Source organism: Capricornis sumatraensis, chromosome 4 (genome assembly GCF_032405125.1).
Source record: "Capricornis sumatraensis isolate serow.1 chromosome 4, serow.2, whole genome shotgun sequence".
In the NCBI taxonomy this organism is placed as follows: Eukaryota; Metazoa; Chordata; class Mammalia; order Artiodactyla; family Bovidae; genus Capricornis; species Capricornis sumatraensis.
The window spans coordinates 142,857,574-142,882,765 of record NC_091072.1 but is presented as its reverse complement, the minus strand read 5'-3'; the positions used below and the strand labels follow the sequence as shown (position 1 = coordinate 142,882,765).

The window sequence follows — 25,192 nt, the reverse complement described above, 5'->3', positions numbered from 1 at the left end:
CATTAGACTCACAGATTGTAAGAGAAGGGGGTGCCTTGCCATGCGTGGCCACATGGGAAAGCCCTGGGGTGGGTCAGGAGGCAGAGGGAACAAGGGCCCTCGGGCAAGAAGCTTCATTATTTTCAGCAGCCAGGAACAAGAAGGAGTTGCAGGGTAAGCAGTTTAGGATAGGCTAGTTGAGTAATTTCAGCAGACTCTGGGGCATAGGGCACCCCGAGTTGTTTGGTACTTGCCTTGCGGTGATTAAAACAGTGGAAAGTGACCCTGAGTGTAACGCTTGATAAAGGAGGTGGTTGGGGGTACAGGCTCTGGATGGGTTTGCATTTAAAAACCATGCTCAGTAGACAAGCTGTTTTCTCTCTCTGGGAATTTGCTTGCCTTGGAGGAGCAGGGAAGGAGAGTTAGTCCTTCGAATGTCAGCAGGTGCTCAGATGCCAGAATATCAGAACACAGAAAATGAAACATCTTTTATTTAAATATCCTCCATTTTAGCACCCTGTGTAAGCTTTCAGGGCTTCCCTGGTGGCTCAGCTGGTAAAGAATCCAGCTGTGATGCAGGAGACCCTGGTTCGATCCCTAGATCGGGAAGATCCCCTGGAGAAGGGAATGGCTACCCACTCCAGTATTCTTGCCTGGAGAGTCCCATGGACAGAGGAGCCTGGTGGGCTATAGTCCATGGGCTCACAAAAAGTAGCAGGTATGACTTGCACAGGTGAAAACAGATCAAAGATATTGTATGTTAATCACATTAAACAAATTCTAGTAGTGAATTTATTTTGAAATTTTGTATATAAGATTGTTATTAATGCAGTTGAGTAATCTCCATATTTGAAAATAGGACTGAATCTAAAGAGTGAATAAAATGGAACCTTGCTCCCATAGCGAGGGGATGAAATGTGAATCTCCACAAATTGCTGGAGATCGGTGAGTGTGCTGTTTGCTCTCCAACTTCTAATGGTCTTATCAATAAAATGGGAAAGAGGATCATAGAGAAAGCAAGTCTGTATAGACAATAGAGCAGATTTACTTTGGGCAACTAGCAAAAAATGGATATTTCTAGATACATGATGTTCTAGCTTGCATAGTTGGTAGATATTAAAGCATGGATGGTTGGAGATCTTAAATCACTGACCAAATCCTTGGGAAGGACTTTAGCATATATGAGTGTGTACATAGTTGCTCAGTTGTCTCTGACTCTTTGTGACCCCATGGTCTGTAGCCTGCCAGTCTCCTCTGTCCATCAGATTTTTCAGGCAAGAATACTGGAGTGGATTGTCGTTTCCTTCTCCAGAAGATCTTCCCCACTCAGGGATTGAGCCTGCATTCCCTGCATTGGCAGGCGGGTTCTTTACCACTGCACCACCTGAGAAGCCCTTTAAGCAGCAAACACTGAGCAATAGCCCACATTCCTGTGTGACCTGCTTAGAGACTGGTATGTCCCAATGTCTTCAACCCTGAATTTACAGCTTCTCTGCTTTGGGGTTGGTCTGCTCTTCAATACTTGGTGCTACTAGAAAGACACATATTGGCAAAGAGCATTCTGCTTCTCCAGGCCTGTTTCTCCAGGCAGATGTATTTTTTCTCATTGAGCAAAGCTCTGGATAAATTAAATATTACCATGCTTTTGAGGTAGTATGGATGTGAGAGTTGGACCATGAAGACAGCTGAGCACCAAAGAATTGATGCTTTTGAACTGTGGTGTTGGAGAAGACTCTTGAGAGTCCCTTGGACTGCAAGGAGATCCAACCAGTCAATCCTGAAGGAAATCAGTCCTGAATATTCATTGGAAAGATTGATGCTGAAGCTGAAACTCCAATAGTTTGGATCCCTGAAGCGAAGAACTGACTCATTTGAAGAGACATCGATGCTGGAAAAGATTGAAGGCAGGAGAAGAAGGGGGATGACAGAGGGTGAGATGGTTAGATGGCATCATCAACTCAATGGATATGAGTTTGAGCAAACTCTTGGAGCTGGTGATGGACAGGGAAGTATGCTGCAGTCCATGAAGTCCATGAAGACATGCTGCAGTCCATGGAGTCAGGTAAGACTGAGTGACTGAACTGAACTGATTTTGAGGTTATATTAGTGAATCCACAGTCTGATATAATTTGGAAGATGATCAGTCATTCTTAAATGCAATGCAGTATAATGCCATCTCACGTGGGTGTCTTGATTTACTATTTCAATGAAGAACAGTGTGGAGATTCCTTAAAAAACTGGAAATAGAACTGCTGCATGACCCAGCAATCCCACTGCTGGGCATACACACCGAGGAAACCAGAATTGAAAGAGACACGTGTACCCCAATGTTCATCACAGCACCACTTACAATAGCCAGGACATGGAAGCAACCTAGATGTCCATCAGCAGATGAATGGATAAGAAAGCTGTGGTACATATACACAATGGAATATTACTCAGCTATTAAAAAGAATGCATTTGAATCAATTCTAATGAGGTGGATGAAACTGGAGCCTATTATACAGAGTGAAGTAAGTCAGAAAGGAAAACGCCAATACAGTATCAGTTCAGTTCAGTTCATTTCAGTCTCTCAGTTGTGTCCGACTCTTCGCGACCCCATGAATCTCAGCACGCCAGGCCTCCCTGTCCATCACCAACTCTCGGAGTTCACTCAAACTCATGTCCATAGAGCCAGTGATGCCATCCAGCCATTTCATCCTCTGTCACCCCTTCTCTTCCTGCCCCCAATCCCTCCCAGCATCAGAGTCTTTTCCAATGAGTCAACTCTTTGCATGAGGTAGCCCAAATATTGGAGTTTCAGCTTTAGCATCAGTCCTTCCAATGAACACCCAGGACTGATTTCCTTTAGAAAGGGCTCGTTGGATCTCCTTGCAGTCCAAGGGACTCTCAAGAGTCTTCTCCAACACCACAGTTCAAAAGCAACAATTCTTCGGCACTCAGCTTTCTTCACAGTCCAACTCTCATATTCATACATGACCACTGGAAAAACCATAGTCTTGACTAGACGGATCTTTCTTGGCAAAGTAATGTCTCTGCTTTTGTATATGCTATCTAGGTTGGTCATAACTTTTCCTTCCAAGGAGTAAGCGTCTTATAATTTCATGGCTGAAATCACCATCTGCAGTGATTTTGGAGCCCATAAAAATAAAGTCTGACACTGTTTCTACTGTTTCCCCATCTATTTCCCATGAAGTGATGGGACCGGATGCCATGATCTTCGTTTTCTGAATGTTGAGCTTTAAGTCAACTTTTTCACTCTCCTCTTTCCCTGTCATCAAGAGGCTTTTTAGTTCCTCTTCACTTTCTGCCATAAGGGTGGTGTCATCTGCATATCTGAGGATATTGATATTTCTCCTGGCAATCTTGATTCCAGTTTGTGCTTCTTCCAGCCCAGTGTTTCTCATGATGTACTCTACATATAAGTTAAATAAGCAGGGTGACAATATACAGCCTTGACATACTCCTTTTCCTATTTGGAACCAGTCTGTTGTTCCATGTCCAGTTCTAACTGTTGCTTCCTGACCTGCATATAGGTTTCTCAAGAGGCAGGTTAGGTGGTCTGGCATTCCCATCTCTCTCAGAATTTTCCACAGTTTCTTGTGATCCACACAGTCAAAGGCTTTGGCATAGTCAATAAAGTAGAAATAGATGTTTTTCTGGAACTCTCTTGCTTTTTTGATGATCCAGCAGATGTTGGCAATTTGATCTCTGGTTCCTCTGCCTCTTCTAAAACCAGCTTGAACATCTGGAAGTTCACAGTTCACATATTGCTGAAGCCTGGCTTGGAAAATTTTGAGCATTACTTTACTAGAGTGTGAGATCATTGCATGCATATATATGGAATTTAGAAAGATGGTAATGATGACCCTATATGTGAGACAGCAAAAGAGACACAGATGTAAAGAACAGTCTTTCAGACTCTATGGGAGAAGGCAAGGGTGGGATGATTTGAGAGAATAGCATTGGAACATGTATATTATCATATCTGAAACAGATTGCCAGTCCAGGTTTGATGCATGAGACAGGATGCTCAGGGCTGGTGCACTGGGATAACCCTGAGGGATGGGATGGGGAGGGAGGTGGGGGGAAGTGTGGTCAGGATGGGGAACACATGTACACCATGGCTGATTCATGCCAATGTATGGCAAAAAACCCACCACAATATTGTAAAGTAATTAGCCTCCAATTAAAACAAATAAATAATTTTTTTTAAAAAAGGGGGAATCGCAGTGCTGTGCTCATACTATTTACACACTTTTCATTCCTCTTTCTTTCTCTCTCTTTCCCCTTCTCTGTTTAACAATGATCAGAGCTGCCCAATCTGGAAAGTTGTACTCACTATGAAATTTCGGATCAGAAAAGTGTATACAGATAGGTGAGCATTTAAGTGGAAAAAGATTTGGTAATTATAGATTTTCTTTTTCTTTTTACATCTTAATTTCAGATGAGTTTGTGATTCAACATAAACCTTCCCTTCAGGATCCAAATATATTTTGGTCTTTATCTGTTGCTAGTACCCATTGTCTGTGACTCCTAGATTGCTACATCTACTTCTTAGCTATAAAACTATGAGATGATTGTGTTTGTCTTATAATGATGCTTGACCTGACCTTACCAGCATCAGCAAATTGATATATCATTAAAATTTTTTTTATCAAGGTCATAAAATAGAAAGAAGTCAGTGAGAACTCACAAGTGGAAAGCAAACACAAGAGATTGTTCCCTTACTTGTATTTTCAGTGTTCCAAGAATGATGACTAAATATTATTAGTTCTGGGAGGGAAGTTCTAGAGGGAGGGGATATATGTATATGCATAGCTGATTCTGTATCCATTCCACCTGAGGCAAAAAGCCTACTCATTGAAAAGACCCTGATGCTGCGAAAGATTGAAGGCAAAAGGAAAAAGGGGCAGTAGAGAATGAGATGGTTAGATAGCATCACCAACTCAGTGGACATGAATTTAAACAAATTCCAGGAGACAGTGCAGGGCTGAGGAGCCTGGTGTGCTACAGTCTATGGGGCTGCAGAGTCAGACACAACTTGGCAACTGAGCAACAACAAACATGGCTGACTCACTTCGTCGTACGGCAGAAACGAAGACAACATTTTAAAGCAATTATACTCCAATAAAAAAATAAATATTACTAGTTCCTCTGAGAAATTTATAAGCAAGTAAGGACTATGACACAAATAAAAACATGAGGCAAATTAAAATAAGGGTTGGGCAACGTCTTATATGCAATCTAGTGTAGTAATTAAAAACATGGATTCTGTCTAGATCAAAGAGTCCTCAGGTGTTAGATCTGAGCTCCAAAATTTATGGACAAGTATAACCTACACTTCGATTTATTTACTTATAATATTGGAATGGTAATAGTTACTTCTCAAGGGTATCGAGATTAGATTAAACAATAAAATGGCTAAAAGTACTTAGATAATGCTTTGGGCACAGAACCCAAGTTTACTAAGAAATAAGAATTGGTATTGATGATTGGTTTCAATGATGGGCATGGGACACTGAAACCAAGGTCATGACTATCATTTCTATAGATCCCACGGTGAAAGTAAATTATATCTAGAAGAAAGATCTGAAATTAAATAAAGTGAAGGTCAGTTATCAAGTAGATAGAGGGAAACATCATAGTCAGTCTGATAAAGCCAAGCAGAGTGAAGTGTTGAAATTAAGTTAATTGCTGGATGACAGAAAGGAAGGTGTGAAATGTTGACTGGATCTAGACTTGAGGTCATGGTTAAAAGCCCAGATCAGCAATTGACAGAAGCAAACGAGGAAGTAGGAAGTTGAGGCATGAGGCAAATTGTGGGCCAGCCTCACTCTTGCTGTCAGACCACAGCTGGCTGGCAAGGGTCTTCATTTTCATTAGTATTTTTACATATAACCCGCCCCCCATCATTATAAAGGCTTAAACAATGCAAAAGGATAAAAAGAAAAAAAGGTGGCTTTATATATCTCCACCACAATTTCGTTTCAGAAAAAAAATCACTGGCAAAATTTTGATTATAGTTTCAGATATTTTCTGAAATGGCTCTCTAGATAGATAGATAGATTATATATAAATAGCTAAGTAGTATATAATATGACATAAATATATTATATAATAAATTATATATAAAATGTATATATAAATATACAATATTTTATAGATATATATTATAAAATAGCTATATACACAGACAGAAGATTTCTTTCATGTAGAAAATGTGATCATACTAACCTTTGTTTTTCATTTAACAATATTGTTTGAATATCTTTTCACATGCATTTCATATACATACCATATATATGTGTATATATGTTTTAAATGACTGAATTATATTGGTAGTTCAAAATTAGTTAACCAGTTAGATCAATATTTATATTGTTTCCAGTATTTTGCTGTTATAAACAGTGCTCCAATAATTTCTATTTATTTGCTTATTTACCTACTCATGCAGTAACACATATAGGTTAAATTCTGAGTATAAGATTTCTTAATGAAACATTAGATGCTCTTTGATATATCAAACAACTTACCATCTAAAAATTGTATAGCTTTGAATTTCCCAATGGTATAAGAGAATAGCCATTTCCTATATTCTTATTGACATAGTATACATAAACAAATGATAACATCTAGATTAACAACTTTAAATATTTTTTTGTTACTGTATAACATGTCTAAGGAAAATATGCCAATTGCAAGTATGTATATTGACAAGTATTTGCAAAGAGAATCGACTCAATAAATAGCACATATATAGAAACAACCTGTTGAGAAAATAAAAATATTAAACAAATACATGAAATTCCAATAGATTATCTGAGTTTAAACCTGTTTCCACATAGTGAGATGAAGTTGCTGCTCAGGGGTAAGGTAATTCTAAAATGGTCATTTTAGATTTCTTTGAAACACATGTTGGTTTTAATAAGGATATATCAAAGTGTACTTTATGGTAAAATTCTTTGGTCCTCAAACTCTGCACTTTGTGATAGTCTGATATTAGGTGAAAAGTAACAGTAAACCTCTGAGGAAAGATGACTTTTTTTTTTTTTTGAGTATGTATTGCAATTTAGTTTATGCCTAGTCTGTAAATATATTATGTCATAAATTATTCACTACAACAATTTGAAGTACATATTATCACTTACGTTTTACATGTGAAGAGTAACTTTAGAATTTACACACTTTGCAGAGTTTGTATAATTAGCAAGTGACAAAGCTGAATTGCAGACTCAACCGTCAGAGTTCAAAGCCAGTGATCTTTCTCTTTCACTGTGTGACCTCTCTTTTAGCTTTTACTTCTTCTGATATGACTTGGAATTGTCTTAAGTATGTTGACTATTTTCAAGTTAGTGTCTCCTTTCCACATGTCAGTTCCTTTGCTTCATGCCTCTTCTTTTCCCCAAATAGATTTCCTTTCTGAGTTCTGTTCCTAATTCACACAGCTATCAAGTGCAGCACTGTGGTCTACTTAAGTGTCATGCTTTGTTGCTCTGAGTATTCCATGAAATGGTCTTTTATCAAAATGTGAATAACTTTCAAGTAAACATATAACTTAAAAGAGTATTATATGTATGATGTATGCCCAATACCACCAAAATACTCCGTCACTGAGGCAAAGATGAGTTCACTCTTAATTTTTGTCTTAAAAACAAAGAGCAAAATTGGAATCTTTAAAAATAAGGTTTGGGGATCTGTCTTAAGGACAGTTTTATTAGCAATAGGTAATATTCATGATTCATGATTCATAATAGTCATGATTTAAAAATTTAAAAAGCAAGGGATCTGAGTCACTGAGGACAGTCTTAGTTCATTTCAGTCCCTCAGTTGTGTCCGACTCTTTGTGACCTCATGGACTGCAGCACTCCAGATGCTTGAGCATCTCCTGGAGTTTCCTCAAACTCATGTTCATTGAGTCGGTGATGCCATCCAACTATCTCAGCCTCTGTCATCCCCTTCTCTTCCTGCCTTCAATCTTTTCCAGCAACAGGGTCTTTTCCAATGAGTCATTTCTCATCAGATGGTCAAGGTATTGGAGTGAACTCTTAGAGAGTAAACAATTGATGTCATTAAAAAGTTGAGCAAATTAAAGTTTGCTTTAATTGGTTTTGGGCAAGTTTCTAAAATAAACAATAATTATTTGAAACACTTATCTCTCTGGGCAAGAATTTTCTGGAGTAGTGAAATCATGTTAATGTAGACAGTAAGCTGTATGTTTGTAGATGGTTTCTGTTCTTTAATTTTCTCTCTTGTAAGATGTCACATAATCTTTATTTTATTTACAATCATTATAGCAATCCATTTTATTATATATAATACAGATTTAGTAAAATATTTTACTCCTTCATTTCTGCTTCAGGATCAATACTCAGCACTACGATCCTACTTTGGGAAAAGTTGGTCCATTGTATTCAAACCTTTCTATTATTACTGTTATTATTGAGCTCTCTTAGGCATTTTCTTAACTTCTTGTGTATAAACCTAGCTTTCTAAAGTATAAACCTACCTACAAATGTGTAGCTGGGATCTTACCAAGTCATATCTTAAATTTATCTCTTTTTTTTTTCTTTTTAAATCTTTGGTACCGTTTTTTAAAGATTGTCTTGAACTACCAAGTAAACCCTTGTTCATTTCTTTTTTTTTTTCTTCAGAACCTATCTTTTTGTGTTCAGTGTTTGTCTCTTGAAAGCTCTCAAAATTGAGTCTAGAGAAGAGCAAAGAGGAAAAAAGAAAAACCCATAAGTTTTAACAACCCTGAGTCATATGGTTGTTAGGAACCACTGCCTTCCTTTCCATACTGGAATCTCTTGTGTCAGAGATCTAGTTCCTGAACATCAGCAGAACTTGCTGCACTGTTCATTTGTAAATGCTTTTCCTTTAATCCTTTAATGACCAATAGCTAATGATTGAATAACACAAATTCCTTTACATGTATAAGGACATTAGCTCATTGACTAATTTGAATTATAAAGATACTATGTAATCTATCTAATGTACTATATTTGTTCAATCAGTAAGGTTACCATACCATCTTATTTACTTATAGCATTAATGACTCGTCCCTTTGTTTTGAAGCCTTCAGTTCAGTTCAGTTCAGTTGCTCAGTCGTGTCCAACTCTTTGCGACCCCATGAATCGCAGCACGCCAGGCCTCCCTGTCCATCACCATCTCCCGGAGTTCACTCAAACTCACGTCCATTGAGTCCGTGATGCCATCCAGCCATCTCATCCTTGGTCGTCCCCTTCTCCTCCTGCCCCCAGTCCCTCCCAGCATCAGAGTCTTTTCCAATGAGTCAACTCTTCACATGAGGTGGCCAAAGTACTGGAGCTTCAGCTTTAGCATCATTCCTTCCAAAGAAATCCCAGGGTTGATCTCCTTCAGAATGGACTGGTTGGATCTCCTTGCAGTCCAAGGGACTCTCAAGAGTCTTCTCCAACACCACAGTTCAAAAGCATCAATTTTTCGGTGCTCAGCCTTCTTCACAGTCAAACTCTCACATCCATACATGACCACTGGAAAAACCATAGCCTTGACTAGCCGGACCTTAGTTGGCAAAGTAATGTCTCTGCTTTTGAATATACTATCTAGGTTGGTCATAACTTTCCTTCCAAGAAGTAAGCGTCTTTTAATTTCATGGCTGCAGTCACCATCTGCAGTGATTTTGGAGCCCCCCAAAATAAAGTCTGACACTGTTTCTACGTTTCCCCATCTATGTCCCATGAAGTGATGGGACCAGATGCCATGATCTTCATTTTCTGAATGTTGAGCTTTAAGCCAACATTTTCACTCTCCTCTTTCACTTTCATCAAGAAGCTTTTTAGTTCCTCTTCACTTTCTGCCATAAGGGTGGTGTCACCTGCATATCTGAGGTTATTGATATTTCTCCCAGCAATCTTGATTCCAGCTTGTGCTTCTTCCAGTCCAGCATTTCTGATGATGTACTCTGCATATAAGTTAAATAAGCAGGGTGACAATATACAGCCTTGACGTACTCCTTTTCCTATTTGGAACCAGTCTGTTGTTCCATGTCCAGTTCTAACTGTTGCTTCCTGACCTGCATATAGGTTTCTCAAGAGGCAGGTCAGGTGGTCTGGTATTCCCATCTCTTTCAGAATTTTCCACAGTTGATTGTGATCCATACAGTGAAAGGCTTTGGCATAGTCAATAAAGCAGAAATCGATGTTTTTCTGGAACTCTCTTGCTTTTTTGATGATCCAGCGGATGTTGGCAATTTGATCTCTGGTTCCTCTGCCTTTTCTAAAACCAGCTTGAACATCAGGGAGTTCACGGTTCACGTATTGTTGAAGCCTGGCTTGGAGAATTTTAAGCATTACTTTACTAGCATGTGAGATGAGTGCAATTGTGTGGTAGTTTGAGCATTGTTTTGCATTGCCTTTCTTTGGAATTGGAATGAATACTGACCTTTTCCAGTCCTGTGGCCACTGCTGAGTTTTCCCAATTTTCTGGCATACTGAGTGCAGCACTTTCACAGCATCCTCTTTCAGGATTTGAAACAGCTCCACTGGAATTCCATCACTTCCACTAGCTTTGTTCATAGTGATGCTCTCTAAGGCCCACTTGACTTCACATTTTCCCCAGTTTCTCACTTGTCAGTGATGGTTCCCTGCAGGTTATGATTTCATTTCATATTTCATTCTTTTATGTTCTTTCTTTGAAGACATTCTTCAAGGGGAAAAGGAAATCTTCGAATTGATAGGTGAGTTATTTCACATTCAAGCAACTTATTTAGAATTTTTCTTAGTGGATTCAGGAACCTCTGGGTCACCAGTCTAGTCTAAAATTTCTGTGATTTTTTACTTACATTAAAAAAAATTCACATTTAGCCTTTACAATTTCCTTTCTCAACCATTCTACTATAAAAATTAACCTGACTAGATCCACACTGCAGAAGAAGTACAAAAAAAAAAAAAAGAAAGAAAGAAAAGAAAAGAAAGAAAGAAAGAAAGAAAAAAGGGAAGGACATGATTTTCTTTAGGTTTTACAGTTTTCTCAGGGCTAGAAAATATGGTCACTATTTTCCTTCCTTTTTGTTTTTGCTTAAATTACCTGACCTTGGCTGTCTTTATAAGGTCATACCTATTTGAGGATTCTTGAAAGAAGTGCTTTGATTATCTACATTGTCCAACTTAACTTTAATTCAATAAAATGTACTACTTACCAATAATCATGGCAAGGTCCTAAACTTGGTATGAAGGATACAAATGTAAATAAATGAAGCATTGTTTCTATCCTTAAGGAAATTTAGATCCAATGGAAGCTTTAGCTTGGTTGGACATAACAATGATCACTATCAGAAACTGGCAAAAGAAAGTCACATGGGAGCTCAAAACAGGGGAGAAAAGGAAAGACCTCAATAGGAGCTGTCATGTGACTGGACTTTGGAGAGTGGAGACATGGGGAAAGCAGAGTGAAATGCATGGCTAAATCTGTATTTTTTGTATTTTCAATGGTCTAGGATGGTTTTAGAGAAGGCAGAGGAACCAGAGATCAAATTGCCAACATCTGCTGGATCATCAAAAAAGCAAGAGAGTTCCAGAAAAACATCGATTTCTGCTTTATTGACTATGCCAAAGCCTTTGACTGTGTGGCTCACAATCAACTGTGGAAAATTCTTCAAGAGATGGGAATACCAGACCACCTGATCTGCCTCTTGAGAAACCTGTATGCAGGTCAGGAAGCAATAGTTAGAACTGGACGTAGAACAACAGACTGGTTCCAAATAGGAAAAGGAGTACGTCAAGGCTGTATATTGTCACCCTGCTTATTTAACTTATATGCAGAGTACATCATGAAAAACGCTGGACTGGAAAAACACAAGCTGGAATCAAGATTGCCAGGAGAAATATCAATAACCTCAGATATGCAGGTGACACCACCCTTATGGCAGAAAGTGCAGAGGAACTAAAGAGCCTCTTGATGAAAGTGAAAGAGGAGAGCGAAAAAGTTGGCTTAAAGCTCAACATTCAGAAAACGAAGATCATGGCATCTGGTCCCATCATTTCATGGCAAATAGATGGGAAAAGAATGGAAACAGTGGCTGACTTTATTTTTTCGGGCTCCAATATCACTGCAGATGGTGATTGCAGCCATGAAATTAAAAGATGCTTACTCCTAGGAAGGAAAGTTATGACCAACCTAGATAACATATTAAAAGGCAGAGACACTACTTTGTCAACAAAGGTCCGTCTAGTCAAGGCTATGGTTTTTCCTGTGGTCATGTATGGATGTGAGAGTTGGACTGTGGAAAAAGCTGAGTGCCGAAGAATTGATGCTTTTGAACTGTGGTGTTGGAGAAGACTCTTGAGAGTCCCTTGGACTGCAAGGAGATCCAACCAGTCCATCCTAAAGGATATCAGTCCTGGGTGTTCATTGGAAGGGCTGATGTTGAAGCTGAAACTCCAATACTTTGGTCACCTGATGTGAAGAACTGACTCACTGGAAAAGACTTTGATGCTGGGAAAGATTGAGGGCAGGAGGAGAATGGGACGACAGAGGATGAGATTGTTGGATGGCATCACCAACTCAATGGACCTGGGTTTGGGTGGACTCCAGGAGTTGGTGATGGACAGGGAGACCTGGCATGCTGAGGTTTATGGGGTTGCAAAGAATTGGACAGGACTGAGAGACTGAACTGAACTGAGCTGAGGAACACTAAATCTCAAAAGGTTGAAGTGAACATAAGAAGATAAAGTTGAAGATGTTGGTTAGTTCCGGATTGTGAAGTATGCTGTCGATGGCAAATTGAATTTGCTGCTTATTGCATGGGTGACAAATTACAGAGATTCTGAACAGAAGAGTGTCACAGCAATTTTTTTTGTGTGTGTGTGTGTGGACCTGACAATAAGAAGGAGCTTGAGATCACAGGCTGTATAGTTTAAGCTTGGAAACTTAGTGTCTGACATAAGGTGCAATGCAGTATATGAGCATGCAATAAAATATATTTTAAGTTCACTAAAGAATGATTTTAAAAGTGACGGCTGTGAGATCATGAAGTAATGATTAAAAACTGATGCAAGAGATGGGGAAAGCTTGGGCTTATTTATGGGACCAGAAATTTGCAAAAGGGACAGTATAAGGTCGGCTTTACTTATACTTTTTGTTTGAATACAGACAGCAGTCTGCAGAAGGTGATAAAGGGGTGAGAGGGTGGTGAATGCTTGCTTTGCTATTGGGAAGGGCAGAGTGGCTGAATAATGTTCCCCATTCAATCAATTTGTGTCCCGATATCATATATTTCGATAGGCAGATGCAGTGTCTCTTTCTGATGGTTTCTCTCAGACATCATGAGATATCTGGTAGTTTACAGATGATTTCATGTACATTGTGGCGAGCTCAGGACAGATGGCTGTGGAGACTAGCAACAGAAACATTAAAAGAGAGGAGATGAAGGGCCATGGGGCAAACAAGACCTGTTGCCCCTTCTCTTCCAGGTACTAGACCCTGGTCACTATCTAACACCATTTAAACCAGTAACACATTACTTCTAACCAAGTTTAGATTATGGTAGTTCCTATACTTGCTTCATCTAAGTTCATGGCTGAACCTTTTTCTTTAATTGTTCCTTTCTGAATCTGTCTATATTCTCTTGCCTAAGTAAATGATGATTTCATTGAAGAACCCCCAGAAGAGTCACAACTCAAGCCTCAAGGAGAGCATAAAGGTCAACATGGTAAGAAGGATGAAAATGGGAAGAAAGGTCATGGTCAGCAGCATAGGCCTCACAGCCCAAGTGCCCAGGAGGATGAGGAAGGCTCATGGTGCAGATGTGGTTGAAGTGGCTGTAGTGGCCGAGGTGATGGCCAGGGTGTTTGTGGTAGCCGGAGAGGCCAGCGTGGAAGAGGTGGCCAGAATGGTTGCCAGTGACAAGGAACACCAACTGAAGATGTCCTACACTGACTCCCTAGGTATTAGTTGTAGTTATACTTACTAATCGAGTGCTTTTCTCTCTAAATTTCTAATTTTCTCTTTTGTTTCAGTTCATTCCTCATTTTTAAGTTTTGGCTTTAATCCTTCTTACATTCTTTGTGCAGATTTTCCATTGTCACAAATGTCTTGCCTCACATTCACACATAGAAAAGTCTCCGATGTACAAAGCAGTTGTAGCACAATGGAATAGTACTCAGACATAAAAAGGAACAATTTTGAGTCAGTTATACTAAGGTGGATGACCTAAAGCCTGTTATACACAAAGAAGTAGGTCAGAAGGAGGAAAACAAATATCGTGTATTAACTCAATATATGGAATCTAGAAAAGTTGTACAGATGAACCTATCTGCAGGGAAGGAATAGAGATACAGATGTAAAGAATGGATTTGTGGACACAATGGGAGAAGGAGTAGGGGGACAAACTGAGACAGTAATATTGACATATATACACTACCATGTGTAAAAATGGGAAGCACCTGTATATCACAGGGAGCTCAGCTTAGTGCTCTGTAATGACCTCAAAGGCGAGATGGAGGTTGGGGTGGGAAGGGGGCTCCAGGGGGAGAGGATTTATGTGTACTTATAGCTAACTCATGTTGTTATACAGAAGAAACCAACACAACATTGTAAGACAATCATCCTCCAATTAAAAGAAATTAAACAAAAATGAATAGGATTGAAAAAAAAATCTCTTCCATTCTAATAAGAGCAAGTATTGCTTCTACCCCAAGCTTTTTTTTTTTCACTCATTTTCCTTATATTATCCTCCCCAAAGTCTACCTCTCCTCCTGTCTACCTTCCCTCTCTTTCCTTCCCTTCTCTTTCTTCTCTCTTGATTCCTCCTGCCTCCTTCCCCTCCTCTCTCTTAATGTGATGTCTTGTAATGAGACTATTTAACAGCAGAGATACCAAACATAGTTCTTACCTCTAATTTTTGTTTCAGAAATCGATGGAGATCTACCGGTGACTGTGGACTTTTCAGTGGTGTAAATGCCTTGATACTTCCTTTCTCCCATTCAAAGCATCAGTAAAGTCACAGCTTTAAACCCTGGCTCCTATTTTCCTTCCGTCATGGTTCTCAGTAGAGGGACAAGGACAGACTGGGAGATACAAAAACCTGATGAGAATCCAGATGTTCTGTATTGTGAATCTTTATAGGTAGCTCAGATTTTAATAATTTTGTTGGACTTAACTACAACCACTATTTCAAAGCAAAATATTTCATTCTTGAGGCCAGCAAGGGAGTCTGTCAAGTTTTGATTTTCAGTACACATAGACATTCTCTTTCTCAGCTCAGGCACTGAGAAAGTAGTCCTGTAAACTCCCTTGATCTCTGACAGTCTTTCAATGCATGCATGACATGTTACTATAGTTCTATTCTTGTCTGGGGTTCATGAAGGCTTCCAGGACCTGTTAGTCCTCAGCAAGCCCTGTTGGAGACAGATATCTTCCACCTGTCAATCACACAGTCTTTTCCCTTGGTTTACAGACTTAGAGATAGACTTCACACACAGCCTTTAGCTCCTACATTTTGACTCAACTTATTTCTTCTGCAAACATGCATTTGTAGAAATGGTATGAAGTTAAGTCTGTCCAAAAGTGAGTATTATGCATTGAATGATGTCTCCCAGAAATTCACACGTTGAAGTCCTAACGCCAGTATCTCAGAACAATGACCTTATTTAGAAATAGGGCTGTTGCAGATGTAATTAAGACAAGCTCATATGGAAAAGAAATAGGGTGGGTCTCTCATCCAGCATAGCTGGTGTCCTTATAAAAAGGGAAGATTTAGGGACAGACACGTACACAAGAAAACCACGTGAAGACGAAGGCAAGACTGAGATGATGTGGCAGGTGCTAAGGAGCACCGGAGACTGACACCAAACCACCAGAAGGAGAGGGAGGCCCGGAACAGTTTCTTCTTCATAGCCCTGAGACTGAGCTGACATGCCTTGATCTTGGCTTTCTGGTCTGTGAGCAAATAAATCTTCATTGTTTAAGCCACTAGTTTATAGTACTTTGTTATAGCAACCGTAGCAAGCTAATGATACAGTGAGAAAATTTACCTACCAGGTGTTTTAAATGAAAGAGCTTATACAGACTAATTGCATATATGCGTGCTGTGTGTGCCTGCTAAGTTATTTGTCATGTTTGACTCTTTGTGACCCTATGGATTTTAGCCCACCAGCTTCTTCTGTCCATGGGATTCTGCAGGCAAGAATACTGGAGTGAGTCGCCATGCCATCCTCCAGGGAATATTCCTGACCCAGGGATTGAACCTGCGTCTCCTGCAACTTCTGCATCACAGGTGGATTCTTTAACGTTGAGCCACCAGGAAAGCCTGTATAGACTAATCACAACACATTTATTCCATCTACCTCCAAAGCCTCTAAGTGGAGACCAACGGAGGTGTTATTAAGGAGCAACCTTCAGTTGGTGGGCTCAGTATTAGTCAGGTTAGGAATTGTGCCTAACAGAGAAGCTCTTTGTTTCTGTGAGTGTTGTGACTCTCCTATGGAGAGTCATACATGTGAATGTAGATAGACCAAGCAGATTGTCTATAAAATTAGGTGATGATAAAAATGAAGGCTCTAGTGGACATTTCTATCAATGGCGTAAGTAGTTTGCTTTTAGTATTAGTGTGAATGAAGAATTTACATGCTAAAATAACAGACAGAGAAACCAAACATATTTAATGTTGTTCATTTCCAGGTTCACTGCCAGGTTCAGTTCTGGAATCAGATCTAGGAATGGACTTTTCCTTGGAAGCAGAATTAATCTCTGGTTGTTCTAACTTTCTCAGTGCCCTGATTGACTTTCTTTTCAGTTTCTGAAAAATAACATGGTCTTTCTGCAGATGGAATTTCACAATGTGATACGTATGAAAATATACAAGTCAGAGAACAGGAACATTTAGAAATGACTGGGTGAGGATTTTGGAAGAAATTTGCAGCTTTTTTTTTTCACCATGCAAGCAGGGTGGGAGTTCCAATTGTGATCTTTCCCAATTTTCCATTATTTATTGAAATCTTGGGGGAATAAAGTAAAAAAATAAAAACCCACCAGCATCATAAGATTGAAACGGTTGGATGGCATCACTGACTCAATAGACATGAATTTGAGCAAACTCTGGGAGATAGTGAAGGACAGGGAAGCCTGGCATGCTGCAGTCCATTGGGTCACAAAGAGTTGGGCACAGCTTATCAACTGAGCACAGCACAGCACCAATCATATTTTAAGGATGAAAGTGGGAATTTGTATGTAAATTTTAGGTGTGTGTTCTAAATTTCGCACAGAAATTAAATACAATCAGCCTGTACTTAGCCTGTGTTTGTAGGCTCCACACCTGCAGATTCAACCAACCCCAAGATTAAAAACATTTGAAAGAAAATTCCAGAAAATTCCAAAAAGCAAACTTAAATTTGACACATGCTGGCAGCTATTTGTATAACATTTACATTATATTTACAACTATTCATATTGAATTTACATTGTATTAGGTATTATAAATAACCTAGAGATGGTTTAAACTGCAGGAGGATGTGTGTAGATTATATGCAAATACTATGCCATTTTGTATAAGAAACTTGAGGATCCCAGGATTTTGGTATCTGTGGGGAAGGGGTAAATCCTGGAACCAATCCTCTTTGATAGTGAAAGGTGACAGTATCAGATTATCTGGATCTTTTCTGTGTACTTAGGGATCCTAATCAGATTTAGGGAAGAATTTTCTTCAAAGACAATGATGATGGGTTGGCACTGAGACTCATAGTTGGTTGTCTGTATGTGCTTTGTCTTTTGGAATGGAGCCATATGGTTGCTTCCAAAGCAGGCAGAGACATGACGGTCATCACTAGTGTCTGCTCAAAGAAGTAAGAATTAGATTGACTGAAACCCTGACCATCCACACCTTACTATGTAAGAACTGCTGCCTGAAGCCAAATTTGTGTATGTTTCTCTGTATTTCTAGCTTTCTGGTGCATGACTAGTACCTGTCTTTCAACATCTACTCAAAAAGGTGAATGGCTGAACAGCTTGCTGATATCTACTAGATGAGTCATTCTGTCCATCTGAAATTTAAAAGTCTTCAAACCTGTGTTATGACAGATACTAAGTACCATTCATCCCAATTTTGTTCTTGAAGACTAGGGAGATAACCACTGGTGGGTATTTGGACCCCCTGTAAGCACTGAAGAATTTCCTCCCCCCCACAAGACTCCATTCTCACTGATGAGAACATTTTTATGATGATGAAGACATTTTTATGGTTCTGGTATTTCTACATTTAACAGCTCTCAAAGTATTTAATTACCCCTCTTTCCCCAATTCACAACTACTCTCTCAGATGAACAAAGTCTTCTTTGAGGACGGTTGAAGGTTGTGAAAACATATGCTATGAAAACTTGCAATGGTTTTGCAAGGTCATTTCTCAGTGAAAAGCAGACTCCTCTTCAATGGACTTTTGGTGAAGTGACTCAGAGTTGGAAGCTTGAGAAGTAATCTCTTGCAGCAATTTGGCATTTCATTTTCTCTTACATAATTCAAAAAGTACCTTATCAGACTCTGTATCTATTTGAAATCCTGGGAATACCATTCCTACTAGATTTCACCACAGATTCCTCTGGATCAATGCATGGTGTTTAGTGTTCTGCCTGGACTAGCTGTCCTCACGGGAATGATGGTTAACTGTTGCAACTGACAATTCTAGTGTACTCATTGCCAAAGTACACTAAAGTACTTTACACAAAGTAAAGCAAAATGGTTATTCTGCTTTAGGATTTTTTACTCTTTTTCTCAGCAGCATTGGAAAGCTGATCTGTTCCTTTCTATGACATCTCTAATTTCCACTCCACTAGGCTTTTGTCAATGAAAAAATGTCACAAGCCATATCAGAAAACAAAGGATACTGCAGCTCTCAAGCCATCACGCTACAGCTACCCCTGTGATGAGCCCCAGGGGACCTCAAGGGAGAAAGAGGGTGTCTGACACCAGTCAGCTGCTGTCACCAGTCCTCCACACCCCTCCCTTTCTCTCCCTCCCCTCAATGTTTCTCCCTAAGGAGACCCTGGATGAGAAAGCACAAGATACCAGTCCCAAAATAGCTGAGATGCATATCAAAGAAATGACTTCAGTAATTTTTTGGATCTTCCCATACATAGAATTAACACTGAATTCCTTAATTTGACATATCTGGTTTTCTTTAATTAGCAGTAATCTTTTGATGTTTCAACCACATTCTCTTGGTTACAAAACTTCTATATACCCTACCTCCTCTTCTCACCTCCTCAGAGCAGGTCTCTCAGGGTTACATAAGATACTGCTTCCTGGGCTTGAAGTCCTAAAAATTCCCGCTGAATAAAATATAACTCGCAACTTTTAGGTTGTGAGTATTTTTTTAGTTGAAACTAACCTTAGTTACGGGGATTCCCCGGTGGATCAGTGGTAAAGTATCCTGTCAATTCAGGAGATGCAGGCTCTGATCCCTGGGTCAGGAAGACCCCTTGGAGAAGGAAATGGCAATCCACTCAAGTATTGTTGCCTGAGAAATCCCATGGACAGAGGAGCACGGCAGGTCACAGTCCATGGAGTAGCAAAAGGATTGAACACAACTCAGCGACTGAACAACAACAATAAATCCTTAGTTACAGATTCACATATTCAATTACATATTTGACATTTTCATTTGCTTATTTTATAGATCTCTCAAGCATAACATGCAAAAAGTAGAATTTTTGATTTCTATTTTTGCCATTTTTCAATTAACAGGTCCCCCTAAATCTTAGATAGCAGTGTACTCCCAATTGCTAAAGTAAAAACAATCTAAAAAGTTTTTTGGATCTTCTTTTTCTTCAATACCCTCCCCCCAACCCCACATCTTCACCTAACCAAATAACAAGATCTATCAGCTTTATCTACACAATATAGAGAATTCATTCACTAAAAAATTCCCTAACTTTATTTCTACCATCCAAATCTGAGCCACTGTGATTTCTCACGTGGACTACTTAACTATGATAATTATTAGCTTGTCCCCCTATTTGAACTCCTTTCCACCTTCAACACATACACTATCCAGTCTTCCTATAACCAAAGTGAACTTAAATCTACATAGGAATCAAATTATGTTGCACATGGTTTCAATCCTTCAGTTTCTTCCCATTGCACTTAAAAGGACGTTCCTTCTCATGATCTAAGGCCCTTCATGACTTTGTACTCACCCTTGGTTCACCAGGCTCTGGTCATTTAGTTCGTATTGTTCTGCCTCACATACTTGCTCCTCAGGCACTGGTACTTCCTGTGCCATCTTTTTGGTGTTATTTGTTTAAAATATTGCATGGTTGGGTTATATTTGTGATTTAAGTCTCAGTTTGAAATGTCAGCTTCTCAGGTAGGTCTATTCTGACTATGCTATTTGAAGCTAACCATTATCTCCAGACATTTTTTTTTCAGTTGTATTAATCATGACTTGTAACTGTTTGTTTACTTGATCATTATCTGTCTTCTGTAATGTTTTCCTTGACTGTGCCTTGTGTGAAAGCATGGACTCTGTCACATTTCATCTGTATTTTCAGCACCCAGGATGCTGCCTGATGCTTAGGTATTCAGTGTGTGAACAGATATCTATTTATTAAAGGAAGAATGCAAGCAAGAAGAAATCTGCCTGCATTATCTGTAACTTCGTCACTACCTTCTCTTAGGAAAAGCCTGAAAAAATATTTCACACACTAGGAGTGAAAAAGAATGTAAAAATACTCCTTTGAACCCTGAGTTATTGTTATTTCTTCATAATTTCTCTGCATTAACATAATCTTAGAAGATAAACCAATTGCCTTAGCCCTATCACTTTTACCTTAAATATGTCAGTAATGAGAATGACTAAGAGGTACAATCATAAGGCTTGTTTCCATATAAATACTCTTTGCCTGGTTACTGTTCCCCAAAAAACTGAAAGTTGAGATGCCATGATTGCAATGTGAGTAAATGATCAAGTTTCTAGGGTTCATAATATGAAGACGTCGAACACAGAGCTTCCAAGAGTCCCATTAGCCCTCAGGGATCTTTGTTTCCATGCCTAATAAAACCCACATAAACTGGCCTCTGCTTAGGTAGGGAGTGGGAGCAATAGTCCTTAATACTATTAAAAAGATAAGCTTCAGCCTATGTGTCTTATTTTCTATTGCTTCTTTAACTTACAAGGTGTTCAGTAAATGTTTTTAAATGTATTAGTTGAATCAATATGTCTTTTGCACTCTCAGATTCAGAGATGAAAAAAATCAGCGTATGAAACTCCTAGTGTAAAAGTAATTTTGACTTTCACTATATTTATTGACTATTTATAGACATTTCCTCCTCTGCACACAAAGTCTACCACTACTCTGGTCTGGTTAATAGCAAAGGTGATCTCTCCAAAATATCTTCATCACAGCATAACTGATGTGTTTTTGATGGAACACATAAGCTTTTGATTGAAGGCCTCATCTTATGGTATCTTGACAGTCAATGTCCAGTGCAGTCTTAGTTTGCTAAAAGCAAGCTTTCACATCTTGTGTGGCAAAACATCCTTCAATGAGCACTAAAGTTCTATTTAGGTTCTTCCTTTAGTCAATCTTACTTTATACAAACTTTCTAAATGATCTCTCCTTCTCTCATACAGTGTCTTTTCTTTCATTGTCCATGGCCCTAAAATGGTTTTGAACTCGCTGTGGCAATATTTATTTTAGTCACAATTAATATCTTTGTGGTGATTCTAATCAGTACTAATTTCTGCTACATTCAGAATTACACAGCATTTGATAAAAACCTGTCACCTTATTGAGTCTTTCCAAAAGTTGAGCTTAGTTTGATTATCTGGAAGAATCCAGCTAGCATCACCAGGGACACAAATAGCAGCAAGATGCTGTTACAATTGTCCTGAAATGGACAAACAATTTTGTATCTGGAGAAATGATTTAGAATCAACTATGAAGATACTTTTTCCTCTGGCAGTTATTGTTAAGATATTAATTGCTCCATGTTCTGAAACATGTTTATAAAAGCCCTGGAGAATGGGAGAGAGAGGAAACAGAAAGAAAGGAAACAGTGAGAGAGAGATGGAGAGAAAGAGAGGTGGAGAGAAAGACGCAAAATAAGTTCTATCTGAGATTTCCTAAGTTCTAATTACAAGTATACTAAGTACATTTTAAGAGTAATTGGATATATGAAACCATCATTAATGCAAGAACTAAAGATAATTAAGGGACATCTTGTCTTCTTTTGTCCTACAAAGTGGTTGCTTATCTTCAGATCTGTTTATTAGCAATTTCTTCTTCGTAGGATATATTTTACCTTCCATAGCACCCTTAGAGATGCTTGTCTTAATTTTTTGTTCTCTAGAATTAGGAAGAGTGAATGGCTTGATGGACAGATTAAAGCTATCAACTCACCAACGATCACAGCTAATTCAGTCTCTGGCATAAAGTAGCTGGACGTGGCCACAAGATAGGCCAAGTAGTAGGCAATGAAAAGGAGGAGGAAGGAGATGACAGCCTTCATGGCTCTCATGTGAGCTTCCGTGCTGGGATCTCTGCTCCCCGGGGCACGGAGCTGCATTCGTCTGGTGTGTCTGAACAGGGAGAGGATCAGGAGGAGAAATGAAATCAGAGACACAGAAAAGGGAAATAGTGTCAACAGATTGAGACGTATCTTGATGGAAGCATGCTGAGCTTTATGTACTCTGCATCTCCAACTTATATTTGTTTTCAACTTCATCTTGACACAATGCCTGAAATCATCATCCAAATTGTTAATGACAGGAAGGCTAATGAACACTGAGAAGACCAAACACCCCAGCAGAATCCTAGGAATTGCACTGTCAAGTCTCCACTTCATCCAGAGGAAAAATGGATGGAAGAAATTTGCTATCTTGAGGAAATAGAAAATGCTGAGGCAGGTGGCAAACCAGACACTTAAATGGTTGGTTAATGTCCAGAAGTAGTCAATGATTCTCATTTGTTTACCACCAGTATAGACATCTGGATACAGGACCAGTATATTACAATCCAATAGTATTATACATAAGAGAGAAATTCTGGAGATGGCCAGGCTTGTGAGGATTAAATCAATGGAGGCAATCTTCTTGTGTTTGATCCAGTCCACACAGTTTACCAGTCCAATGAATGCATTCCCTAAGATCCCCAGTGAAAATTCCCCAGCTGCTATGAGCATTAAGATACCCTGCACTTCACTTGACATCGTAAAATGAAGAAATATCCGGTTCACTTCTAGTTGGACAGATGTAGTATCTACATCTACTTCTTGGATTTTGCTGTAATTTTCTTTATCCCTTTTATTGTAGTCTGTCTTGAGATGGAGACTGAAATGACAAATGAAAAATGTTGCTGTCTTCCTTAAATCCTAGCTAGTCTTGAACAAGTAATGCAGTTGTCGGTCCCTGGACCCTATCTCTATCTATGTCCAGTTACTTTCTTTGCAGATTTTACTTTTCCACATGTGCTTCATTTAGGCTGAGCTATAGCTTGCTAGGATGCAAATTAGGCTGATTCACTTTCATGGTCTGGCACTTTCTCAGGCTATGTTTTGCAAATTTAGATTCATTAATTTGTAATGCACACTAGTAATTTTAATAGGGCTGCCAGATTTACCAAATAAACTTATAGTGAAAAAAGTGAAAGTGGTAGTCTCTCAGTCATGTCTGATTTTTTGCGACACTACAGACTATAGTCCTCCAGGCTCCTCTGTCCATGGGATTCTCCAGGCAAGAATATTGGAGTGGGAAGCTATTCCCTTCTCGAGGGAATCTTCCTGACCCAAGAATCAAACCCAGGTCTCCCATATTGTGGGCAAATTCTTTACCATTGGAACCACCAGGAAAAACCAAACTTACAGTGCATCCAGTTAAATTGAATTTTAGATAAACAATGAAAGAGTTTTTAGTGTATGTCCCAAATTACATGCAGTTAGTACTTCTGGGAAGTACTGAAATTCAAATTTAACTAGGTGTCTTGTATTTTATCTAAACCTCAGGGATTGTTTTTTGTTTTCTTGCAATTAGAAAATGCACAAAAACTGAAATTTTAAGAAGAGTCTTAAATTTGGCAAAATATGGTTTTGATTACTACTAAACATCCAAAGTTTGAGTCAACACTGAGAGCTACATATTTTCAGGAAATTTAAAAGGTTAACACTAAATAGAGTCTATTCAATTCTAAAAAAGTACCTCATTTGTCTTGGTTGTTCAGGTGAACAATTATATAACACAAGGTCTCTTAAAAGAAGGCACTACTAGACATGTGACATTTAAAGGTCATTTAATGTACATTTGTTATGCTGTATGTAAGAAAGAGAGGGAGCCATGGTGAAGAAGAGTTTTGATTACCATTAGGGTTTTCTTTTTCATTTAAAGTGTTCTCAAGAGCAGTTATATATACAAGAAGGGAAAGAGTGAAATCTTGCGCTTCATTCTACTCTTTACCCTCTGCTGTACCAAACCGCATCTGAATAATTAGGCCCTTGGGCTTCCCAGGTGACACTAGTGGTAAAGAATCCACCTGCCAATGCAGGAGACTTAAGAGACATGGGTTCAGTCCCTGGGTTGGGAAGATCCCCTGGAGGAGGGCATGGCAACCCACTCCAATGTTCTTGCCTGGAGAATCCCATGGAGAGAAGGAGCCTGGTGGGCTGCAGTCCATAGGGTCACAGAGAGTTGGACATGGCTGAAGTGACTTAGCATGAACACACATTTAGGTCCTTAACCCTTCTAGATTGTTAGACAGGGGACCTAAGATGAAATTAACCTCATTTTTACAGCCTAACTCCTGTTTTGAAATAGCTTCTCTAATTCAGAGTTACAAACACTTTACATCATTGTGTTTCTATGGAATAATTCTGGGAATCTCAGTACCTTCCAGAGAAATGCATGTCTTTTCTAATCCTTCCTCAAAGTCTAGACATTTATTCTTGCATGTGGCCCTGACTTTGGACAAACTGCTTTCTCAATAGCAAAGTTCAAAGGTGACTGCCCTCCTCTGATCTTGGAAATAATCCCTGACTCGGGCACATCATTTTCCTCTCTACAGTGTTCTGGTAAATAACCTACTCACAGTAAATAAAATGATACATTTACCCACATAAAGTTTAGACTAATGTAGTTTTTATGTTTTACTAGCGTTGTTATAGCATGGAAGGTATGATGCAGCTAAAAGGGAAAAATAGTATAAAAGTTCCTCAAAAAACTCAAAATACAACTGTTAATTGATCCAGCAGC

General features: G+C 39.0%; 1 protein-coding gene across 1 annotated transcript; it reads right to left on the bottom strand.

The window, feature by feature from the left end:
- Window positions 1-22,221: 22,221 nt before the first annotated feature.
- Window positions 22,222-23,160, bottom strand: TAS2R7 (taste 2 receptor member 7). The gene has a single exon (XM_068971507.1). It carries the CDS (start codon window positions 23,158-23,160, stop codon window positions 22,222-22,224), a length of 939 nt encoding a protein of 312 aa, XP_068827608.1.
- Window positions 23,161-25,192: the final 2,032 nt, after the last annotated feature.